Raw genomic sequence first — 21,062 nt, 5'->3', positions numbered from 1 at the left:
TGAAGTCTCCGTCTAGGCAGACGAGAATCCAATATCTTCTCTACCTCATACTTCAAATTACCCTTAACCAGTACACGGTCAGGGGGCGCCGCCATGGGAACTACTTGTTAGGGCTGGCGGAATGCACCAAATTTTAAAATAATACTAGGCACGTTCGCCGCCCAGGGTCCACCGTGCAGAGTTGGTATGCTGCTGCTAAGTAATGGTAGACGCTCAATATGGCGGTGTAACACACACGGGTTAAACGTCACCAGGTGTGCGCTGGGCGAACTCTGTTATCTCACAGAGCCACACTAACGCTAATACACAAATGCCAAGCCTGTTCACACTCACAGCGCTCGGGGAGAAGACCGCTCGGTATATGGTCACAGGACTCTGGCCCCAGGACATAGGACCAGTGTCCCTCTAGACCTACCGAGCGTGTGGCGTCGCAGATGCGAATGCCGCTAACAGAAACCGACTGCCGCGAAGCGACAGTGCCTGCTGTGGTACGATGGTGCCCTATGGCAGGCGACACCAACGGACGCTAGTGCTGGGAAGTGACGAGCACTTGTGGCCTATGGCTAGCCACTGGCTGATGCTGACTCTGCAACCAATTCCCTAACCACATATGTAATATCAAAGGGAGGGGAATTTTAATGAGTCATTCACCAGGTGCATGCATGATCATCTTCCACACATATAGCAACTAGAGTCTATACTAGAGCATGGCCGAGCGGCCATGCGGACCTTTTATAGCCGTGCGCTTCCGGGACCTTCCTGATGCTCCAGATGGACCAATCGGAACAGGAGAAGGACCTGAGCCTGTGACTCCCGATCCCCAATGGGAGATCGTCTCATGAGCATGCTCAGTGGGCCGAAGGAAAGACAGCCTCTGGAGTCTTTTGCTGCTGGCCAGGTTGCATTGCCATAACTGAACCAGAGGTGGCAGTAGCAACTGAACCCACAATGCTGGTGTGGGCTGAATGCTGGGATCATGAAGTCTGCTGAGCAGACTCCACTGCGGCTGGAGAGGAATGGGAGACTGAAGGTGGCAAGGCTCGGGATTCCCGCTGTGCAGTGCCCGGAACCCGACACCTAACATTACCCCCCCTCCTAGGGCCTCCTCCCCTCTGAGCCTCGCTGCGCTCAAATGCTGCAATAAGGAGCGGAGCGTGGATATTCTCCACTGGCTCCCAGGGCCGAGCCTCAGGACCATGACCCTTCCAGTCCACCAAATAAAAATTTTTGCCACGCACCACCCTACAACCCACGATGGCATTTACCTCAAACTCGTCCAAAGACAGGTCAGATGTCCTGGCAGATGACTCGGAAAACCGGGACAAGTGGAGGGACACGTGAAAGGTGTTAGAAATGGCCAAGTGGGGAGGAAGAGCCAAGCGATAGACCACAGGGTTGACCTTGAAGGGACCAATGTATCGTGGTGCAAACTTGGTGGACTTGGCCAGCAGCCTGATATTTCAGGCAGAGAGCCACACCAAGTCGCCAGGGGCAAAAGTCAGAGTGGGACGCTGATGCGTGTCGGCGGACGCCCTCATTCTCTCCTTAGAGGTTCGAATGGCATCCTGAGTGCGATCCCAAAGGTTGTAGCCTCCACTGCCACAGTCTGCCTCCACTGCCCAGTCTGCCACCCTGGAATCAGTGGAAGACACTGGCATCGGGACGGGGACACGCGGATGCTAGCCGTAATTAACGAGGAATGGAGTCTGACCAGTGGAATCAGCCACTGCATTATTCAGGGCAAATTCTGCCCACGGTAGTAAGGATGCCCAGTCATCCTGCCTCGCCGAGACAAAATGTTGCAGGTAAGTGAGCAGAGTTTGGTTAGCTCTCTCAACCAACCCGTTCGGCTCGGGATGATAAGCGGAGGACAAATTTAGCTCAATACTGAGTAGACTGCAGAGCTCCCTCCAAAACTGAGACGCAAATTGGGGACCTCGGTCACTAACTATCTTGTCTGGCATACCGTGCAAGCGAAATACATGGTTTATGAACAGCGCGGCGAGACCACGGGCAGAAGGCAGGCAGCCGCGTGAGTGGCACCAGGTGCACCATTTTAGAAAAATGATCGGTGACCACCTAGATGACCGTGCTGCCACTGGATTTGTGCAGGCCGACCTCAAAATCCATGCCAACCATATCCCAGGGTCTGTCTGCCACCGGCAAAAGGTACAGTAACCCAACCGGCCTCTGCCTAGAGGACATGTTTCGAACACAAGAGACGCATGCCTGAATGTATTCTCTCGTGTCCCGAGCCATGTGCGGCCACCAATAAGTCCTTGCCAGGAGTTCCGTGGTCCGCTTATTACCAAAGTCACCACCCACCCTGGACGCGTGCGCCCACACAAGAACCTCTGGCCACAGCCGGGGAGGAGCAAAGGTCTTGCACGGTGGCACTGACTCGAGGGCAATCGGAGCCACGTTCTTCAGGCTCTCAGAGGGGACAATAAGCCGAGGCTCAGCCTCCTCCTCTGACGCTATCGAGCGAGAGAGAGCATCAGCCTGGATGTTCCTCTCAACGGACAGATAGTGCAAGGTGAAGCGGAAGCAGGAGAAGAAGAGCGACCACCTAGCTTGGCGAGAGTTCAAGCGCTGGGCCGTTTGTAAATAGACCAGGTTTTTATGGTTGGTGTACACCTGAAAGGGAAACTGGGCTCCCTCCAGGAGATGTCTCCACTCGGAAAAGGCCAACTTCATTGCCAGCCCTGTCTCCGATGGAGTAGTTTCTCTCCGCCGATGCGAAGGTCTTTGAGAAGAAGCAGGGATGCTTCCGACCTTGAGCATCCTTCTGGAAAAGGACTGCTCCTGCACCAACGGACGAGGCATCCACCTCTAGGATAAAGGGTTTATCCACATCGGGATGGTGGAGGATAGGAGCGCCAGCAAAATGGGTCTAAAGAGACTAGAAGGCCACGGAGACCTGTTCTGACCAAACCTTGGGATTGGCTCGCTTTTTGGTGAGGGCGACCAAAGGAGCTACCAGTGTGGAGAAGTGGGGAATGAACTGACGGTAGTAATTAATGAACCCCAAAAAGCGCTGAACCGCTTTAAGAGAATGGGGTTCCTGCCAGTCCATTACCGACTGCAATTTGGCAGGATCCATAGCCAACCCCTGGGCTGAGATGATATAGCCCAGGAAACTGGTCAAACTGGCACTTCTCCAACTTGGCGAAGAGAGAATTCGCCCGCAAGCGGTCGAAGACCTTGCAGACGTCTCTCCGGTGAGAGGCCAAATCTGGAGAGAAGATGATGTCATCAAGATAGACCACCACCGAGGTGGAGAGCATATCATGAAAGACACCATTTACGAAGTCCTGGAAGATAGCTGGGGCGTTACAGAGGCCGAAGGGCATGACCAGATACTCATAATGGCCATCCCTGGTATTAAAGGCTGTCTTCCACTCGTCCCCTTTGTGTATGCGGATCAGGTTGTAAGACTCTCATAGGTCTAGCTTAGTGAAGATCCGGGCCCCACGCAACCTGTCGAACAACACAGAGATCAGGGGAAGAGGGTATTTGTTTTTGACAGTTATTGCATTGAGACCTCTGTAATCAATGCACGGGCGCAGCTCTCCACTCTTCTTCTGTACAAAGAAGAATCCTGCCCCCGCTGGTGACACCGACTTCCTAATAAACCCCCTTGCCAGGTTCTCACGGATGTACTGGGACATGGCCTCCGTCTATGGAAGGGACAGAGGATATACACGACCTCGAGGAGGTTCCGCGCCTGGCAAGAGGTCTATAGGACAGTCGTAGGGGCGATGGGGCGAAGGGTCTCGGCGGACTTCTTCGAGAACACGTCCACGTATTGCTGGTAGTGACTTGGGAGTGCGGAGAGATCCGCGAGGTCCTTGGTGGAGGCTATCTGAAAGCGGTCCTTCACACACCTATCCTCACAGGACTTGCTCCAACCCAGTATTCTCCTCAAGGACCACTCTATATAGTAACATAGTAACATAGTTTTGAAGGCAGAAGGAAGACCTTATGTCCATCTAGTTCAGCCTATTTTTAGTGCAGCTGTTCTGCATTGTTGATCCTGGGGAAGGCAAAAAAACCCACATAGTAGAAGCCAATTTTCTCCATAGGGAAAAAATTCCTTCCCCCTAAACAGGGTCAACCATCTTCCTATAATATTCTGTTATTTGTAACCTTCTATACTGTTACTCACAAGAAAAGCATCCATTCCTTTCTTAAATTCATTCAGTGAGTTGGCCATCACCACTTCCTCAGGAAGAGAATTCCAGGGCCTCACTGCTCTTACTGTGAAGAACCCTCTTCTATGCTGGTGCAGAAATTGTCTTTCCTCCAAATGAAGAGAATGCCCCCTTGTTCTTGTCACAGTCCTTGGTACAAACAGTTCATTGGAGAGATGTCTGTATTGCCCTCTGATATACTTGTACATATATATATTAAGTCTCCCCTAAGTCTTCTCTTTTCTAGAGTAACTAGACCTAATTTTGATAACCTTTCTGGGTATTGTAGTGAACCAACTCCATTTATCATTTTAGTAGCCTGTCTTTGAACCCTTTCAAGTACAGTAATGTCTTTGTTAAGCACTGGCGTCCAAAATTGCACACAATACTCCAAGTGTGGTCTGACGAGTGATTTGTACAGAGGGAGAATTATGTTTTCATCTCGTGCCCCCAGACCTCTTCTAATGCATTCCATCACCCTATTTGCTTTGGTGACAGCTGCCTGACACTGGGCACTCAAATTTAGCTTCTTATTGACTAAGATGCCTAAGTCTTTTTCCATGTCTGATTTCCTCAGCAGTTTCCCATTTAGTAAGTAATTATAGCATCTGTTTCTCCTTCCCATGTGCATAACCTTACACTTATCTGTGTTAAACCTCATCTGCCATTTTTCAGCCCAATTCTCTAATTTACTCAAATCTGTCTGTAGTTGCAAACTGTCCTCCTTTGTGTTAACTACCTTACATAGTTTTGTATCATCTGCAAATACTGATATTTTACTGTGTAAGCCATCCACTAGATCATTAATAAATGTTAAATAGTAGGGGGCTCAATACAGAACCCTGTGGTACCCCACTAGTAACCCTGGCCCAATCTGAGTACGCACCATTAATAACCACTCTTTGTTTTCTATCACTAAGCCAGCTACCTACCCATCTACACACATTTTCCCCTAGCCCAAGCTTTCTCATCTTACTTACCAATCTTTTATGTGGGACAGTGTCAAATGCTTAAGAGAAGTCGAGATAAATGACATCCAATGATTCTCCTTGGTCCATTTGAGAGCTTACATCCTCATAGAAGCTGATCAGGTTAGTTTGACAGGAGCGATCCTTCATAAATCCATGTTGATATTGAGTTAAACATTTATTAACATTGAGATATTCTATAATGGTATCCCTTAGAATCCCTTCAAAAATTTTACCCACAACAGATGTTAAGCTTACCGGCCTAGTTTCCAGGTTCCCTTTTACACCCCTTTTTGAATATTGGTACCACTGTTATGAATGGGTCACCGAGGAGAAAAAAAAACAAAACAAGCTAAGTCACAGAAAAAAATTCAGAGAGGTTGGTAACTATGCAGATTGCAGATCCCTGATCCTAACCACACAAATAGCAGCAGCCGTGGAGCGTTCCTACGATGAACCTAAACGCTTCGTCACAGCCGGAGAACTAAATAAGCCTGAAGCAAGAAAAGGGGAAAACTAACTGCCCCAGAGCAGACCCCAAATGAAAGACAGCCCCCATACATGTATTGACGGTGAAACAAGATGAAAGCACAAACACAGGCAGGAAAATAGGCTGAGCAAACGATTGGGTCAAAACTAACTAGAAAGGATAGGAAAGGAAAGACACTGTCTGCAATCTGCAAAAAACCGTACAAAAATAATGTCCAACACTTCTGATAGCAAAATTAACTCTGAAGTCATTAGACTTCTCCCACTATATCAGCACTCTGAAATATTCTGAGACAGAGCAAAAAGAAGTCAATCTAATAAGGGACAAAAAGCAAATTGGCAAATACAGATAAATAAGAGTGGAAATTCAGCACAGCTCCAGCCGGGGCTGGCTGACCACACAAAAAACTGAATAGACCAACAAAATCAAGTGTGAACATTAGCAGAAAAACTTAGCTTTAGATGACTGGAACAGAGCTGAAAACCAAGACCTGACAAGCAGAAGGAATCACCAGCACCAGAATTGGGCATTGGCTTTCTTAAATCCAGTCTGAGATTCCTGAGGTCCAATTGTCATCCTCATTATCAGGTGGCAGATCTCTACTGATTAAATCAGGCTCACTACCTCCTGTTACCACTAGAGGGAGCCTGGCAGGAGAACTCACAACTGGTGGACCAGAAAATGAACTCACAACAGTACCCCCCCTTGAGGGGTCACCGAACCCTCATCCACGCCACCAAGCCGATCAGGATGGGCCCAGTGAAAAGCACAAACCAATCTATTGGCATGAATGGACCAGAAAATGAACTCACAACATACCACATTTGCTTGCCGCCAATCAAAATGAACAGACCCTGTTTCTATAGAGTCTTTAAATATAAGGAATAGAGGCCTGTCTATCACATTACTTAACTCCCTTAATACCCGAGGGTGAATGCCATCAGGGCCTGGTGATTTGTCAATTTTAATCTTACTAAGGCGGTTCTGCACTTCTTCCTGGGTTAGGCAGGTAATACTTAATGGGGAGTTTACATTATCACTCTGCATTTCCCCTGGCAAATCCTTTTCCTGTGTGAACACTGTTGAGAAAAAAGTATTTAAAACATTTGCTTTTCCAACATTGCTCTCTATGATTTCACCCTCATTGTTCTTTAAAGGGCCAACACCATGAATTTTAATCTTTTTACTGTTTATATAATTAAAGAATAGTTTGGGGTTTGTTTTACTTTCCTTAGCACTGAGTCTCTCAGTTTCCACTTTTGCTAAATGTATTTGTTTTTTACACATTTTATTTTTTCCTCTATAACTTTTTAATGCTTCTTCATTACCTTCTTGTTTTAGCTTCCTAAATGCCTTGTTCTTGTTATTTATTGCCCTTTTTACATCCTTATTTAGCCACATTGGTGTTCTCCTGTTTCTAGCCCTTTTATTTCTGTACGGTATGGCTAGCTCGCAGTGGGTGTGTAAAACTGATATAAATATTTCCCATTTATTTTCTGTGCTCCTATTTTTGAGAACATTGTCCCAATCAATTCGGCGAAGGTCCTCTCTAAGGTGATCAAACTTTGCTTTCCTGAAATTCAGCGTTTTCATAACCCCCTTCCAGGGCACCTTACTGAAGGACAAGTGGAATTGTATTATATTGTGGTCACTGTTCCCTAGGTGCCCATCGACTCGTACTTATGTTATTCTATCTGGCCTGTTGCTTAAAATTAAGTCCAGAAGGGCTGTCCCTCTAGTTGGGCCCTGCACAAGTTGTGACAGATAATTATCCTTGGTCACTGACAATGCAAGGGGAGAGTGGCAACACAACCAGGGAACTCCTAGGAGGACCTGGTCGATGCCCTCGGGCGTAATAAAGAGCGACACTGTCTCGTGATGGGACGGAAGCAGTGAGAGTTTTAATGGAGCAGTCTCATGGTTAATTTGCGAGGGTAATGTTGAACCGTTCACCACCCTGATGGTGACCGGCTGAGTTAGCATAACCAAGGGGACTGCGTGCTGGAGCGGCAAGGCTGAGGACATAAATTTACTCTCCGCTCCAGAATCTACGCAAACCTCCACTGCCAGAGGAGAGGAGCCGAACTCCAACACCCCCCTTAAAGGTTAGCTTGGAGGAAAACGGTGTGGTGTCTTGTAACCCTCCTGCTGTTGCCACTAGACGCAGGCGTCTCTCTGAACGCTGTGGGCACCTATTGGCAAGGTGACCAGACTTTCGGCAGTGAGTGTGAGCTATGGAGGTTCGATCTGGGCGGAACTTAGAGCCCGTGTGAGGCACCTCCCTAACTGCCGATGACTCGAACGCTCAGTCGGGAGACTCCAGAGGTTTGGAGAATGTTGGAGCCAACCTAAACCTCTGTCTGGACTGGGAGCACTCCAACCCTCGCTCTAAGAAGAGGAGATTAATACGGTTGGAGCTGGTAATGAGCTCCTCCAGAGTGCAGGGAACATCCCGAGTGGCCAGAGCTTCCTTAACGTGGTCAGCCAAACCCCTCCAAAAAATTGGTATTAGAGTATTGTCTGACCATTCCAGCTCGGAAGCCAGTGTCCGAAACCGAATGGCATACTGATTGACCGGGAACGAACCCTGTGTCAAGGCCAACAGATGGAGCGCGGTATTGTGTGCGACCCGTGGTCCCAGAAGGACCTGCTTCAGAGAGGCTAGGAACTGCGAGGCTCCCTGGACCACGGGGTCACCACGCTCCCACAGTGGGGTGGCCCACTCCAGAGCCCTGACAGCCACAAGGGACACAATGAATCCGACCTTAGCCCGCTCAGAGGGAAATCGCGCGGCCAGCAGCTCAAGCTGAATAGCACACTGGCTCACGAATCCCCTGCGGGAGGCACTATCGCCAGAGAACTTCTCGGGCAGCGGGGGGTGGGATAACGTCGGTGCAGGGATGGACGTAGGAACATGGGAGACAGCCTCAGTGGCTGCCTGAGCAGCGGCCGCAGTAACATTCGCAGCTGAGGTTGAACGCTCGAGAGCCACCAACCTGCATTAGGTGCTGCTTATCCGCCATTACTAGCCAGACCCTGGCGCTAGTATAATGTTAGGGCTGGCGGAACGCACCAAATTATAAAATAATAGTGGGCGCGTTCGCCACCCGGGGTCCACCGTGCAGAGTTGGTATGCTGCTGCTAAGTAATGGCGGATGCTCAATATGGCAGTATAACACATGGGCTAAACGTCACCCGGTGTGCGCAGGGCAAACTCTGTTACCTCACAGAGCCACACTGACACTAACACAAATGCCGAGCCTGTTCACACTCACAGCGCTCGGGGAGAAGACCGCTCAGTATATGGTCACAGCACTCTGGCCCCAGGACATAGGACCAGCGTCCCTCTAGACCTACCGAGCGTGTGGCATCGCAGCTGCGAATGCCGCTAACAGAAACCGACTGCCGCGAAGCGACAGACTCTGTCATGGTACGATGGTGCCCTATGGCAGGCGACACCATCGGACGCTAGTGCTGGGAAGTGACGAGCACTTGTGGCCTATGGCTAGCCACTGGCTGACGCTGACTCTGCAACCAATTCCCTAACCACATACGTAATATCAAAGGGAGGGGAATTTTAATGAGTCATTCACCAGGTACATGCATCCGTCATCATCCACACATATAGCAACTAGAGTCGATACTAGCGCATGGCCGAGCAGCCATGCGGACTTTTTACAGTTGTGCGCTTCCGGGACCTTCCTGATGCTCCAGATGGACCAATCGGAACAGGAGAAGGACCTGAGCATGTGACTCGATCCCCAATGGGAGATCGTCTCATGAGCATGCTCAGTGGGCCAAAGGAAAGACTTTTGCTGCTGGCCAGGTTGCATTGCCATAACTGAACCAGAGGTGGCAGTAGCAACTGAACCCACAATGCTGGTATGGGCTGAACGCTGGGATCGTGAAGTCTGCTGAGCAGACTCCACTGCGGCTGGAGAGGAATGGGAGACTGAAGGTGGCAAGGCTTGGGATTCCCGCTGTGCAGCGCCCGGAACCTGACACCTAACACTCCTGGCTCCACAAACCTTTTCAACAGATATTTATGAAAAACGTTATGAATCTTAATTGTAACTGGAAGAGCCAAACGGAAAGAAACGGGGTTAAGGATTTCCAAACTCTTATAAGGTCCAATAAACCTTGTCTTTTGGAGATGCAACCTTCATGGGAATATTTTTTAAGGACAACCAAATCATATCACCCACTTTAAACCGGGGACCAATGGTCCTATGCCGGTTGGAAAACTGTTGGGCCTTTTCCTGAGAGTGGGGAACTTATCCACTACTTGGTCCCAAATCTGCTGCATTCTCTCTACCACAGAATCCACACTTGGGAGGGCAGAAGCTTCCACCTGCCCCGAAGAAAATCGAGGATGAAACCCAAAGTTACAAAAGAAAGGAGACATCAAAGTGGTGGAACTAGCCCTATTGTTTAGTGCGAATTCGGCCAAGGGCAAAAATGAGACCCAATCATCCTGATCAGCAGAGTCTGCCCATTGGTCTGAGGATGAAATGCAGAGGAGAAAGACAACTAAATTCACAGTTTGGAACAAAAAGCTCTCCAAAATCTGGAAACAAACTGAACTCCTCTGTCCGATACAATGTTCTCAGGAATCCCGTGCAAATGAACCACTTGTTGTAAAAGCAAGGGCACCAACTCAGAAGAAGATGGCAGCTTTGGGAGTGGTACAAGATGGACCATCTTAGAAAATCTATCACAGATCACCCAAATAACAGTCATTCTCTGAGAGACAGGGAGATCAGAAATAAAATCCATTGATATATGGTCCATGGCCTCCTGGGCACCGGCAGGGGCATCAACAAACCACTAGCATGAAAACAGGGCTTGGACCGAGAACAAGTCCCACAGGACTGCACAAAATTCCTGACATCAAGAGATAAGGAAGGCCACCAAAAAGACCGACTCACCAAATCTCTGGCACCAAAGATACCTGGATGACCAGCCAACGCGGAGCAATGAATTTCAGACATAACTCTTTTCCTCCACTGGTCAGGGACATACAATTTTCCCATAGGGCATCATTCAGGTTTATCCTCCTGAAATTCCTCCAGGGCACGTCTCAAATCTGGAGAGATGGCTGAAAGAACTATACCCTCATTTAGAATGGTAGTAGGCTCGGTCACATCAAGAGAATTCGCAAAGAAACTCCTAGAAAGGGCATCCGCCTTAACATTCTTAGTGCCCGGAAGAAAGGAGACCACAAAATTAAAACGTGTGAAAAACAAGGCCCACCTAGCCTGTCTAGGATTCAAGCGCTTGGCTGATTCAAGATAAATCAAGTTCTTGTGATCGGTGAGGACCACAACTTGATGTCTAGCTCCCTCCAACCAATGTCTTCACTCTTCAAATGTCCACTTCATGGCCAACAATTCCCGACTTCCCATGTCATAGTTACATTCAGATGGAGAAAATTTTCGAGAAAAGAAGGCACAGGGATTAATCTTAGAGGTTACCGGATCTCTTTGAGACAAAACGGCTCCTGGACCAATCTCAGAAGCATCTATCCTCCACCTGAAAAGGGAGTGAAACATCAGGTTGCCATAGAACCGGAGCAGAAGTGAATCTCTGCTTAAGCTTCTGAAATGCCGAGAATGCCTCTGGAGACCAAGTCACCATATCGGCGCCCTTTTTGGTCAAATCCGTCAGAGGTTTAACAATACCAGAAAAATTACTTATATATTTACGGTAGAAATTAGCAAAATCCAAAAACTTCTGAAGAGCCTTCAGAGAAGTGGGCTGAACCCAATAATAAATGGCCTGTACCTTGGCCGGGCCCATTTCAATAGCAGAGGGGGACAAAAGGAATCCAAAAAACTAAATCCTCTGTACACCTAAAAGACATTTAGATCCCTTAACATACAGAGTATTTTCCCTCAAAATCCGGAACACAGTCTGGACATGTTCCACATGAGAATCCCAATCCCTGGAAAAGATCAAAATATCATCCAGATAGATGATCAAAAACTTATCTACAAGGTCCCGGAAAATATTGTTCATAAAAGATTGGAAGACGGAAGGGGCATTAGTGAGCCCAAAAGGAAACAGCAGGTACTCAAAATGTCCCTCCGGAATATTAAACGCCGTCTTCCATTCATCCCCGTGCTTGATGCGAATAAGATTATACGCCCCCTGAGGTCAAACTTAGTAAACCAGCAGGCACTGTTAACTCTGGAGAATAAATCAGACATCAGAGGTAACGGGTACTGATATTTAACCGTCATCTTGTGAAGGGAACGATAATCAATACACGGTCTTAATGAACCATCTTTCTTGGCCACAAAAAAAAACCCAGCACCTAAAGGTGACGAGGATGGTCTAATATGACCCTTCTCCAACGATTCCTTGATATAAGGTACTGATACGTTGAAAAGCCGACCCTTGGGAAATTTACAACTGGGCATTAACTCAATTGCGCAGTCATAACTCCTAAGAGGCGGCAAAGACGCAGACTTACTCTCACTAAATACATCAGAAAAATCAGCCAAATAGTCAGTAACATCTTGAGACTGTGGAGAGGTGGAGAAAACAGGAGCGTCACTAAGAACACATTGACAACCCCAAATCACCACAGACACAGATTTCCAATCCAAAACAGGATTATGGGTTTGCAACCAAGGAAAACGCAGTACAATAATATCATGTAAATTGTGCAACACCAAAAATTTACAATTCTCTTGATGGTCTGGGGCAACCCGCATTATCACCTGGGTCCAAAACTAGGGTTTATTCTCCGCCAAAGGGGTAGCATCAATCCCCCTCAAAGGAATAGGGGTCCGCAGGGGCACCATGGGGAAACCACAACGTTTGTCATAGTCAAGATCCATCAGATTCAAAGCTGCTCCTGAATCCACAAAGGCCTTAGCAGAAAATGTAGACAAGGAGCAGATCAAGGTAACTGCCAACATGAACTTAGGCTGTACACTGCCCATGGCAAATGAGTGAGCAAAACATTTTTCTCATTTAGGGCAGACAGAAGTAACATGAGAGATGTCCCCACAAAAGAAGCATAACTTATTACGCCTACTAAACTCTTGACGTTGCATCCTAGACAAAACCCTATGACATTGCATGGGTTCAGAAATTTGTTCAGAAGGCAGCACCACCTCTCATAGTTTTACGTTCACGTAAATGTCGATCAATTTGAATGGCTAATGACATGGAGTCGTTAAGACCAGAGGGGACAGGAAATCCCACCATAACATCTTTTACGGTTTCTGCCAGACCTTTACGGAAGAGAGCTGCTAGGGCATCATCATTCCATTTAGTAAGGACCGCCCACTTTCAGAACTTCTGGCAATATAACTCCGCAGCATCCTGACCCTGGTTCAATGCCAATAAGGTTTTCTCAGCTTGATCAATAGCATTAGGTTCATCATACAACAACCCCAGGGCCTAAAAAAATGCATCTACATTAGCCAGAATAGGATCTCCAGGTGTCAGAGAAAAAGTCCAATCCTGGGGATCGCCGTGCAGCAGGGAGATAACAATTTTAACCTGCTGCACCGAGCTCACTGATGAATTAGGTTTCAAAGCATGAAATAGTTTACAGTTATTCTTAAAATTCAAAAATTTTGACCGATCCCCCGAAAACACATCAGGAGTAGGGTTCTACAGCAGATGATTGAGCGAGATAGGCAGAAATTCCCCGCACTTCAGCGGCGAGCTGCTCAACACGATCGGACAATTGCTTAGTCTCCATTAAGGAAAAAATCCTCCTACGGCCCCAGAGAAAAAGAGGAAAAAAAATATAAAAAATTCTGACACTCTTTTTTTTTTTTTTTTTTTTTTAAATTCTTTCCTTCTTTAAAGTACCCTAGAGTCTACAGTTTTGGCTGGTGATTCTGTTTTGTATGGGTCACCGAGGAGGATTGCAGAAACAGGCTAAGCCACCTGGAAGCCAGAGAGGTTGGTAACTCAGCAGATTGCAGACCCCTGATCCTAACAACACAACTAGCAGTAGCCGTGGAGCGTTCCTACGATGCCATAGATGCCTCGGCACAGCCGGAGAACTAACTAAGCCTAAAGCCAGAAAGGTGAAATATAAACTGTCCCGGAGCAGATCCCCAAAAGAATAGACAGCCCCCAAACATATATTGTCGGTGAGACAAGATGAGACACAAACATAGGCAGAAAATAGACTGAGCAAATTGGGCCCAAGCTGTCTAGATAGGACAGGACAGAAAAGATACTGTCTGCAATCACGCAAAAATGCTAAAAAATCCAACACATCTGATATACAAAAAACCTGAGGCCACACGACCTCACCCCGCTAGATCAGCAGTCTGGTGTGAACTGGAAGCAAAGCAAAAGATACTAATATAACAGGGGACTGAACAAACTGACACAAGCTGTAACATATGGAGCGGGACCCAGCGCTGCCCCCAGCAGGGAGAGCGCTGAACCCTTGCAACAAAGCAGGAAGCTAAAAAAAGGCACAACCAGATTAGATGCAAACGATTAGCAAGAGAATGACTTAACTGAACCATGCAGATCAGGCAGGAGACAGAAGAACTCCAAATGCACAAGGAGGAAATCACCAGCAACCACTAAGGGAAGCCTGCTCACTTATATGCTCCCAGCCAGTAATCCCAGAGTCCCAATCATTGTCGTCAGGTGGCAAACTTCCATCAAACTGGCCATCTCCACTACTCCCAGTAACCACCAGAGGAAGCTCCGGCTCAGAAGTCTGAGCAAGGGAATTCCCAACAGATCTCTTTAAGAGAGGCTTGCGGTCAGAACCAGAGCGCTGAGGGATTTGCCCTTACTTCCATACCAGATATCCCTTTAAGAGAGGCCTGGGGTCAGTACCAAAGCACAGAGTGGATTTGCCCTCACTTCCATACCGGGGATCCCTTTAAGAGGGGCCTGGGGTCAGAACCAGAGCGAAGTGTGAATTTGCCCTCACTTCCTTACCGGGGATCCCTTTAAGAGGGGTCTGGGGTCAGAACCAGAGCGCAGAGTGGATTTGCCCTCTCTTCCATACTGGGGATCCCTTTATGAGGGGCCTGGGGTCAGAACCAGAGCTCTGAGTGTAATTGCCCTAACTTCTATACCAATGATCCCTTTAAGAGAGGCCTGGGGTCAGAATCAGAGCGCTGGATGGATTTGCCCTGACTTCCATTCCGGAGATACCTTTAAGAGGGAAGATGGGACTATGGGATGAAGGATGTGTGATGGGCATATAGGCACTGGACTATGAGATGGAGGATGTGTGATGGGTATATGGGCACAGGAGGGGGTGATTCATTTCTGTCATGTGCTCTCTGCTCTTTTCTTGGGGGCAGACAATGGCTGGGACCTTATGTTCCCGGGGATGCTAGATTTCTCCCACCTGGTCAGTTTCTGCTGAGGTATTGTGGTGTGGTAAAACTGTTGCTCATAGAAACCAATCACAGCTTGGCTTCTTTTAAACAGCTCTGGTGAAATGAAAGATGCTTAGTGATTCGGTGGGGCTATATGGAGTGGGCATGGCTGATAAGCACACACATGCACACATTCATTCATTTTTATATACTGTATATATAGATTCATTGACATGGAATGTTATTTATACACCTGGTAGAAATTCCCCCTTTATTGCCCTGCTTGGTTTGCAGTACTTTAATTTAATTTACTTTATTGATTTTCCTGGTATAATTAATAAAATATTTGATTGTTTAAAAAACTCATGGTCTCATTTTGTTTTTTGGTACTTAGAGAGGTAATTTGGTGTTATTGATCGTTGGAGTTTATTTTTGATTTTTAATCTGATTTGAGATTTCTCTGTGTTTAACTATTAGGATATAGTATCAACCAATTTATTATCCATCATTTACAAAGTGTTAAAGCAGTTTTCTGGACTGAGAAGAAAAGTCTGCAATCACAATGTGGCTGCAGATTTACAAATCCTGATAGTGTGCAATGTGCACACTGCACACTCTTACAATTCCCTTGTATTCTCAGCATGAATGTGGTGGTCATGTGAGGGCATGAAAAATCCAGAAAACCTCTATAATATATACAGGTATTTACCTAAAAGTATTAGCACTTTACACTAACACTTTGATAATTTTCTTATGGAAAAGTGTAGATTATTAAACTGTATCCAAACACAGTGATGTATCCATCATATGACAGATCTGTATCTTTATTTGTATAGTTGTAAGAACAGATAATCTTAAAGGAAGAAGAGGAAGGCTACCTTCTAAACCAAAGAGCCTATGTCATCAGGAATTATCACAACCAAATCTGTCATCTGCTCCAGTGAGTATGCTGGATGCATTGATCCAAGCGATAGTAGACTCTGCGCCTAGAGAACTCGACTACTCCACAGTAAGAAAGCTTTAACCATTACAGTGTCATAAAATGTACACATTATGAATGAGGGATGCCAGATTTGACTGTGTAGTAGCAGATTAAAACAGAAAAAATGTACATTTCAAATAGTGGCACAGTGATATGTACGATCAGCCACTAATGCTAAAGACTACATACAATATACATTTACAATGTTCTCTTGCCATGTAAGTGAGTTCACAAGTGAGCTGATATTTTCCTATGCAGGACATACACTATGACCAAAGTATTGGGTTATTCCTCTTAATGATTAAAGTCAGGTTTTTCAGACCATCCCATTGTCAAGCACCTACTCATGCAGACTGCCCTTACTAACATTGGCAAAGATTGGGTCATTCTAAAGAGAAGAAATATGCCTCCCATCATTGCCACACAAGTCAGTTTGAGCAATTTCTTGCCTTCTCGTCATTCCACAATCAACTCAGAGTTGTATTCTAGAAAACCGGAAACATTTAATATCCTCAGATACTCAGATACGGAGCGGCAAACCATGTAATGTTACAAAGTGGCCTTGGTAAGTTCCGGTCTTCTTTTGGCATTAACGTCGGCACATCACCAAGGACAATGTCATGGGTGGGATAAAGTTGTACAAATAATGCAGCTGATGTGCTAGGGAGATTCCGGCGGCAGAGGCAGCAGTGGCCGGAGCAGTGGCTGCAGCGACAGTGGCGGCAGAGGCAGCGGGGGCAGACAGCGGCGGAAACATTCTGTGGAGTGAAGAGTTACGTTTCTGTCTCTTAGTCTGATGGACGAGTCCAAGTTTGGCGAATGCCAGGAAAACGTTTATATCTAAGGATCTGTCTGAGCCACCAGAACTCTTGGGTCTATGCCTTACAAATGATACTGTGAGGCTATGTAGTAGAAGCGTAGGTGGGTAAGGCTGTCCTTCATGTCAGCTTAACTTTTCCAGAGTGCCACACTAAGGATCATAGGATGAAGTTAAGATTCTAGAAGGTATGCAAGGCTAAATCTGTGGGAGACTGTTCCATCACATATAGGATAGTTGGCAGTATTATCATCATGAAAAGGCCAGTTCATCTTTGCATGGGCGAAAATAGTTGTGCCTGGACAGTGCATTTAGAATGGACATGTGAGAAGTGGAACAATATTCGGGTGTGGAAATCGGGAATGCTAATCTATTTTACTATCAATATTTTACAAAACATTATACTTCTATCTAGGGCTAATTAACCCCTTTCGTGAATGGGCGATTTTCCTTTTTCATTTGTTCCTCACATTCTTCCAAAAGCCATAACTTCTCTGTCCTCAGAGCCGTATGAGGGCTTGTGTTTTTGCAGGAAAATTTGTATTCTTGAAATAAACCATTTATTTTATCATCTAATGCGCTGGAAATTATGAAAAAAATTCCAAGGACTTTGAAATTGCAAAAAAAATGTGCAATTCCACAATAGTTTTTTTTTTTTCTTTACCATGTTCAATATACATGGCAATATTATTCTCCAGGTTAGTACAAGTACACCGATACCAAACATAAATTATATTTTGTTCTTATTTAAATAGTGAAAGAAAAATAGAACATTTGTAAAAAAAAAAAAAAAAAAACCCCGAAAAATAACAAAACAATTTTGCCTGTATCACCATTTTCCAAGATGTTTTCAATGAGGCTGTGTGAGAACTTATTTTTTGTACCCTGAGCTGACATTTTTTACCGATACCATTTTGGCATAAAAGCAATGTTTTGATCTGCTCTTATTTTATTTATTTATTTTTTGTAATTCTGGCATTTTGATCTTTTTTTTTCTTGTCACACTGTTTACCAATCAGATTAATTTATGCTTTGATTGATCAGACTTTTATGAAATCAGCAATATGTATTTTTTATTGTTTTATTTTTAATGGGGCACTTGTGTACTGTATAGTGAGAATTATCTCATATGAACACTGCTTTGTTATAAAGATTCTCCTGTGGAAATCAATGTTGCCTGCTACTATCACAACTCCCCATTCCTAATGTGTGCCCCATTAAAATAAAAACACTTATACTCCCCTGTCCCTACCGTCGGACGTATTGAACATTAACAGGATGTCAGGGCTGTGACTGCTCTCTGACTTCCTATTGATGCTCAATTTGTCAGAAGGTGGGGACATTGAAGCCAGCACTACTTTTATTTTAACAGGGCCAAACATGGGGAATGAGAAGGGGTTGTCTAAGTAGTGGACAACCCTTTTAAATGTATGGATTGCCTTAACCCCTTGACTCCCCCAAGCTTGTTTTCACCTTTATAACCAAGCCAAATTTTACAACTTTGACCAGTGTCACTTTATGAGGCAATAACTCTAGAATGCTTCATCGGATCCCACTGATTCTGAGATGATTTTTTTCGAGACATATTATACTTAGTTATAATGGTAAAATTTCTTTGATATGACTTGTTTATTTGTGAAAAAAATGGAAATTTGGTGAAAATTTTGAAAATTTAGCCCTTAAATCAGAGAGATATGTCAGACAAAATAGTTAATAAATAACATTTCCCATATATCTGCTTTACATCAGCATAATTTTTTAAACAACATTTTATTTTGTTAGGAAGTTAAAAGGGTTAAAGGATGAACAGTGATTTCTCATTTTTCCAACAAAATTTACAAAGCTATTTTTTTTTAGGGACCACATCACATATAAAGTGAATTAGAGGGGTCCATATGACAGAAAATACCCAAAAGTGACACCATTCTAAGAACTGCACCCCTTAAGGTGCTCAAAACCACATTCAATAAGTTTATTAACCCTTCAGAAGATTCACAGGAATTAATGGAATGTGGGAGGAAAAAATGAACATTTTAACTTTTTTCACTAAAAATTTATTTTGACTCCATTTTTGTTATTTTCACAAGGGTAACAGGAGAAATCGGACCCCAAAAATTGTTGTGCAATTCCTCCTGAGTACGCTGATACACCATGTGGGTGAAAACCTTTGTTTGGGCGCACAGCAGGGCTCGGAAGGGTAAGAGCGTCATTTCACTTTTTGAATGAAAAATTTGCTGCAATCATTAGCGGTCACTATGGGTTTGGAGAGCCCCTGATGTGCCTAAACAGTGGAAACCCCCACAAGTGACCCCATTTTGGAAACTAGACCTCTCAATGAACTTATCTAGATGTGTGGTGAGCACTTTGAACCCCCAAGTGCTGCACAGGAGGGAAGGAGTAACGTTTTGAAATGCAGACTTTGATGGAATGGTCTGCAGGTGTCATGTTGCATTTTCAGAGCCCCTGTTGTGCCTAAACAGTAGAAACCCCTCACAAGTTACCCTATATTGGAATGGATCTAGTGTTTCCTGGTATGTGAATATATAATGGGGTGTCATATACGTAAATTGTATAGAGTGCATCAGTTTGGATACATGAGTTCTGTAGTGAACGTCAGGTTGTCACATGTGAGTTATGTAGTGTACTTCATGTTGTCATATGTGAGTTGAGTTATGTAGTGTACGTCAGGTTGACATACGTGAATGGTGTAGTGTACATCAGGTTGGCATATGTGAGTAGTGTAAGTCAGAAATGAATTTAGTAGTCCACGGATGTGTGGTACAGTCTGAATCATTCTTTTACTTACTGGCCAGATTTGCTGGGGCAAGAGTTGCATTGCCAAATAGTGTCCTTGCGTATTCCCCTTTCGTAACAGACTCGGCACCTTTCTTGTGACCTTCCCTTCTGTACAGTTTGGATGAAATGTTGGCCTGGTATAATAAGAGCCCCTTCAGTTCTGGAAGTACTGGGGCCTGCTCTTTCCTGACTGCCAAATATTACGATTTAATCACTTTTTCCTGGAACTGAACGTATGACGTAGCAGTCTAGCCTGCACATTGTGATAGCACAAAAGCATTGTACATTGCCATCTGTACGATGTGCATGGCGACACCTTGGCTTTTCTTATGGCACTATATGTCAGGAGGACTTGATCAGAGAGATCAACCCCCCCCATGTTTTTGTTATACCCCAGTGCACAGTGTGGTTTATGGACCTGTGTAGATGTACCTCATACAGTGGTGGGGGTGCTGCTATCACCATGTATGGTGCTCAAGGAAAGAACATCCATCTTGTCCTTGTACTTGACCACCAGCATGTTGTCGCTACATTGGGCTATACCCTTGCTCTTTCTGAGCAGCTGCCCAATTAGAGTCTTAGGGAGGCCTCTCTGATTTTTGCGGACAGTACCGCAGGCTGCTGTAGCTTGCGCAGAGAGGGACTTGAAGAGTGGGTGCTGGTATAAAAGTTATCTCCATAGAGATAATGACCTTGATCCAGCAGTGGGTGCACCAAATTCCACACAATTTTCCACTCAATCCCAGGAAAGGGGGGCATTCAGGGGGTTCAATCAGAGCATCCTTACCTTCATAAATTTTAAATCTGTGGGTCTACCCTGAGGTACTATCACACAGCTTACAGAGTTTAATTCCATGCTTGGCCCCCTTACAGGCAGGTACTGACGGAATTTGGGCCTCCCCTTGAAATGGATTAGGGACTCATCCACGCAGATGTCCCTTTGGGGCACGTACACTTCAGCAAACTTTTTGTTGAAGTGTTCGATGACCAGCCGAACTTTGAACAGACGGTCAAAGTTGGGGGTCATCTCGGGGAGAATAGCGTGCATTATCATTATAATGCAAGAATTTGTGGATGACCACAAAACGTGTCCGGGTCATGACCATTTGGACATTGGAGTGTTGTATAAAACATCAACACCCCAATATTGCCGAAGTTCTAGCTTCTTCACAATCCCCATGTGAAGGACCTGGCCCCAAAACTTCAGTTAAATAATGATGAATCAGGGTTTTGTGTCAAAAACTGATGAGTGTACAAATTAGTTTGGCACATCATTAGGTTTAAAAAATCCTCAGAGAAAAAGACTAAACTTGTGGGTGTACCCTGAGGTAATCTCACAGTTTGTACAGCTTAATTCTGTACCTGGCCCTCTTACTGGGCAGGTACTATCAGAATGTGAGCCTCCCCTTGAAATGGATTAAAGCCTCACTCATGCAGATGCCCCTTTGGGTTATGTATAGCTCAGCAAACTTGTTGCTGAAGTGCTCAATGAC

The 21,062-nt window shown here is 45.4% G+C and overlaps 1 protein-coding gene across 9 annotated transcripts in view; it reads left to right on the top strand.

Moving 5' to 3' along the window:
* NR4A3 (nuclear receptor subfamily 4 group A member 3) overlaps positions 1-21,062 on the top strand; it is a 379,358-nt gene that overhangs the window by 122,989 nt on the left and 235,307 nt on the right. For 4 of the 9 annotated variants that reach the window (XM_073587672.1, XM_073587670.1, XM_073587671.1 and 1 more), the window contains exons 6-7: positions 15,811-15,983; positions 18,861-18,970. In XM_073587672.1, the coding sequence (XP_073443773.1) occupies positions 15,811-15,983; positions 18,861-18,970 (283 nt within the window). The remainder of the gene's footprint in view (positions 1-15,810; positions 15,984-18,860; positions 18,971-21,062) is intronic. The other 5 variants (XM_073587669.1, XM_073587665.1, XM_073587667.1 and 2 more) reach the window with 2 other exon arrangements.

This window comes from Dendrobates tinctorius, unplaced genomic scaffold, assembly GCF_039654945.1.
Source record: "Dendrobates tinctorius isolate UK_male_01 unplaced genomic scaffold, ASM3965494v1 ptg000102l, whole genome shotgun sequence".
Taxonomy (NCBI): Eukaryota; Metazoa; Chordata; class Amphibia; order Anura; family Dendrobatidae; genus Dendrobates; species Dendrobates tinctorius.
The sequence above is the reverse complement of the archived record's forward strand: the minus strand, read 5'-3'. Positions and strand labels throughout refer to the sequence as shown.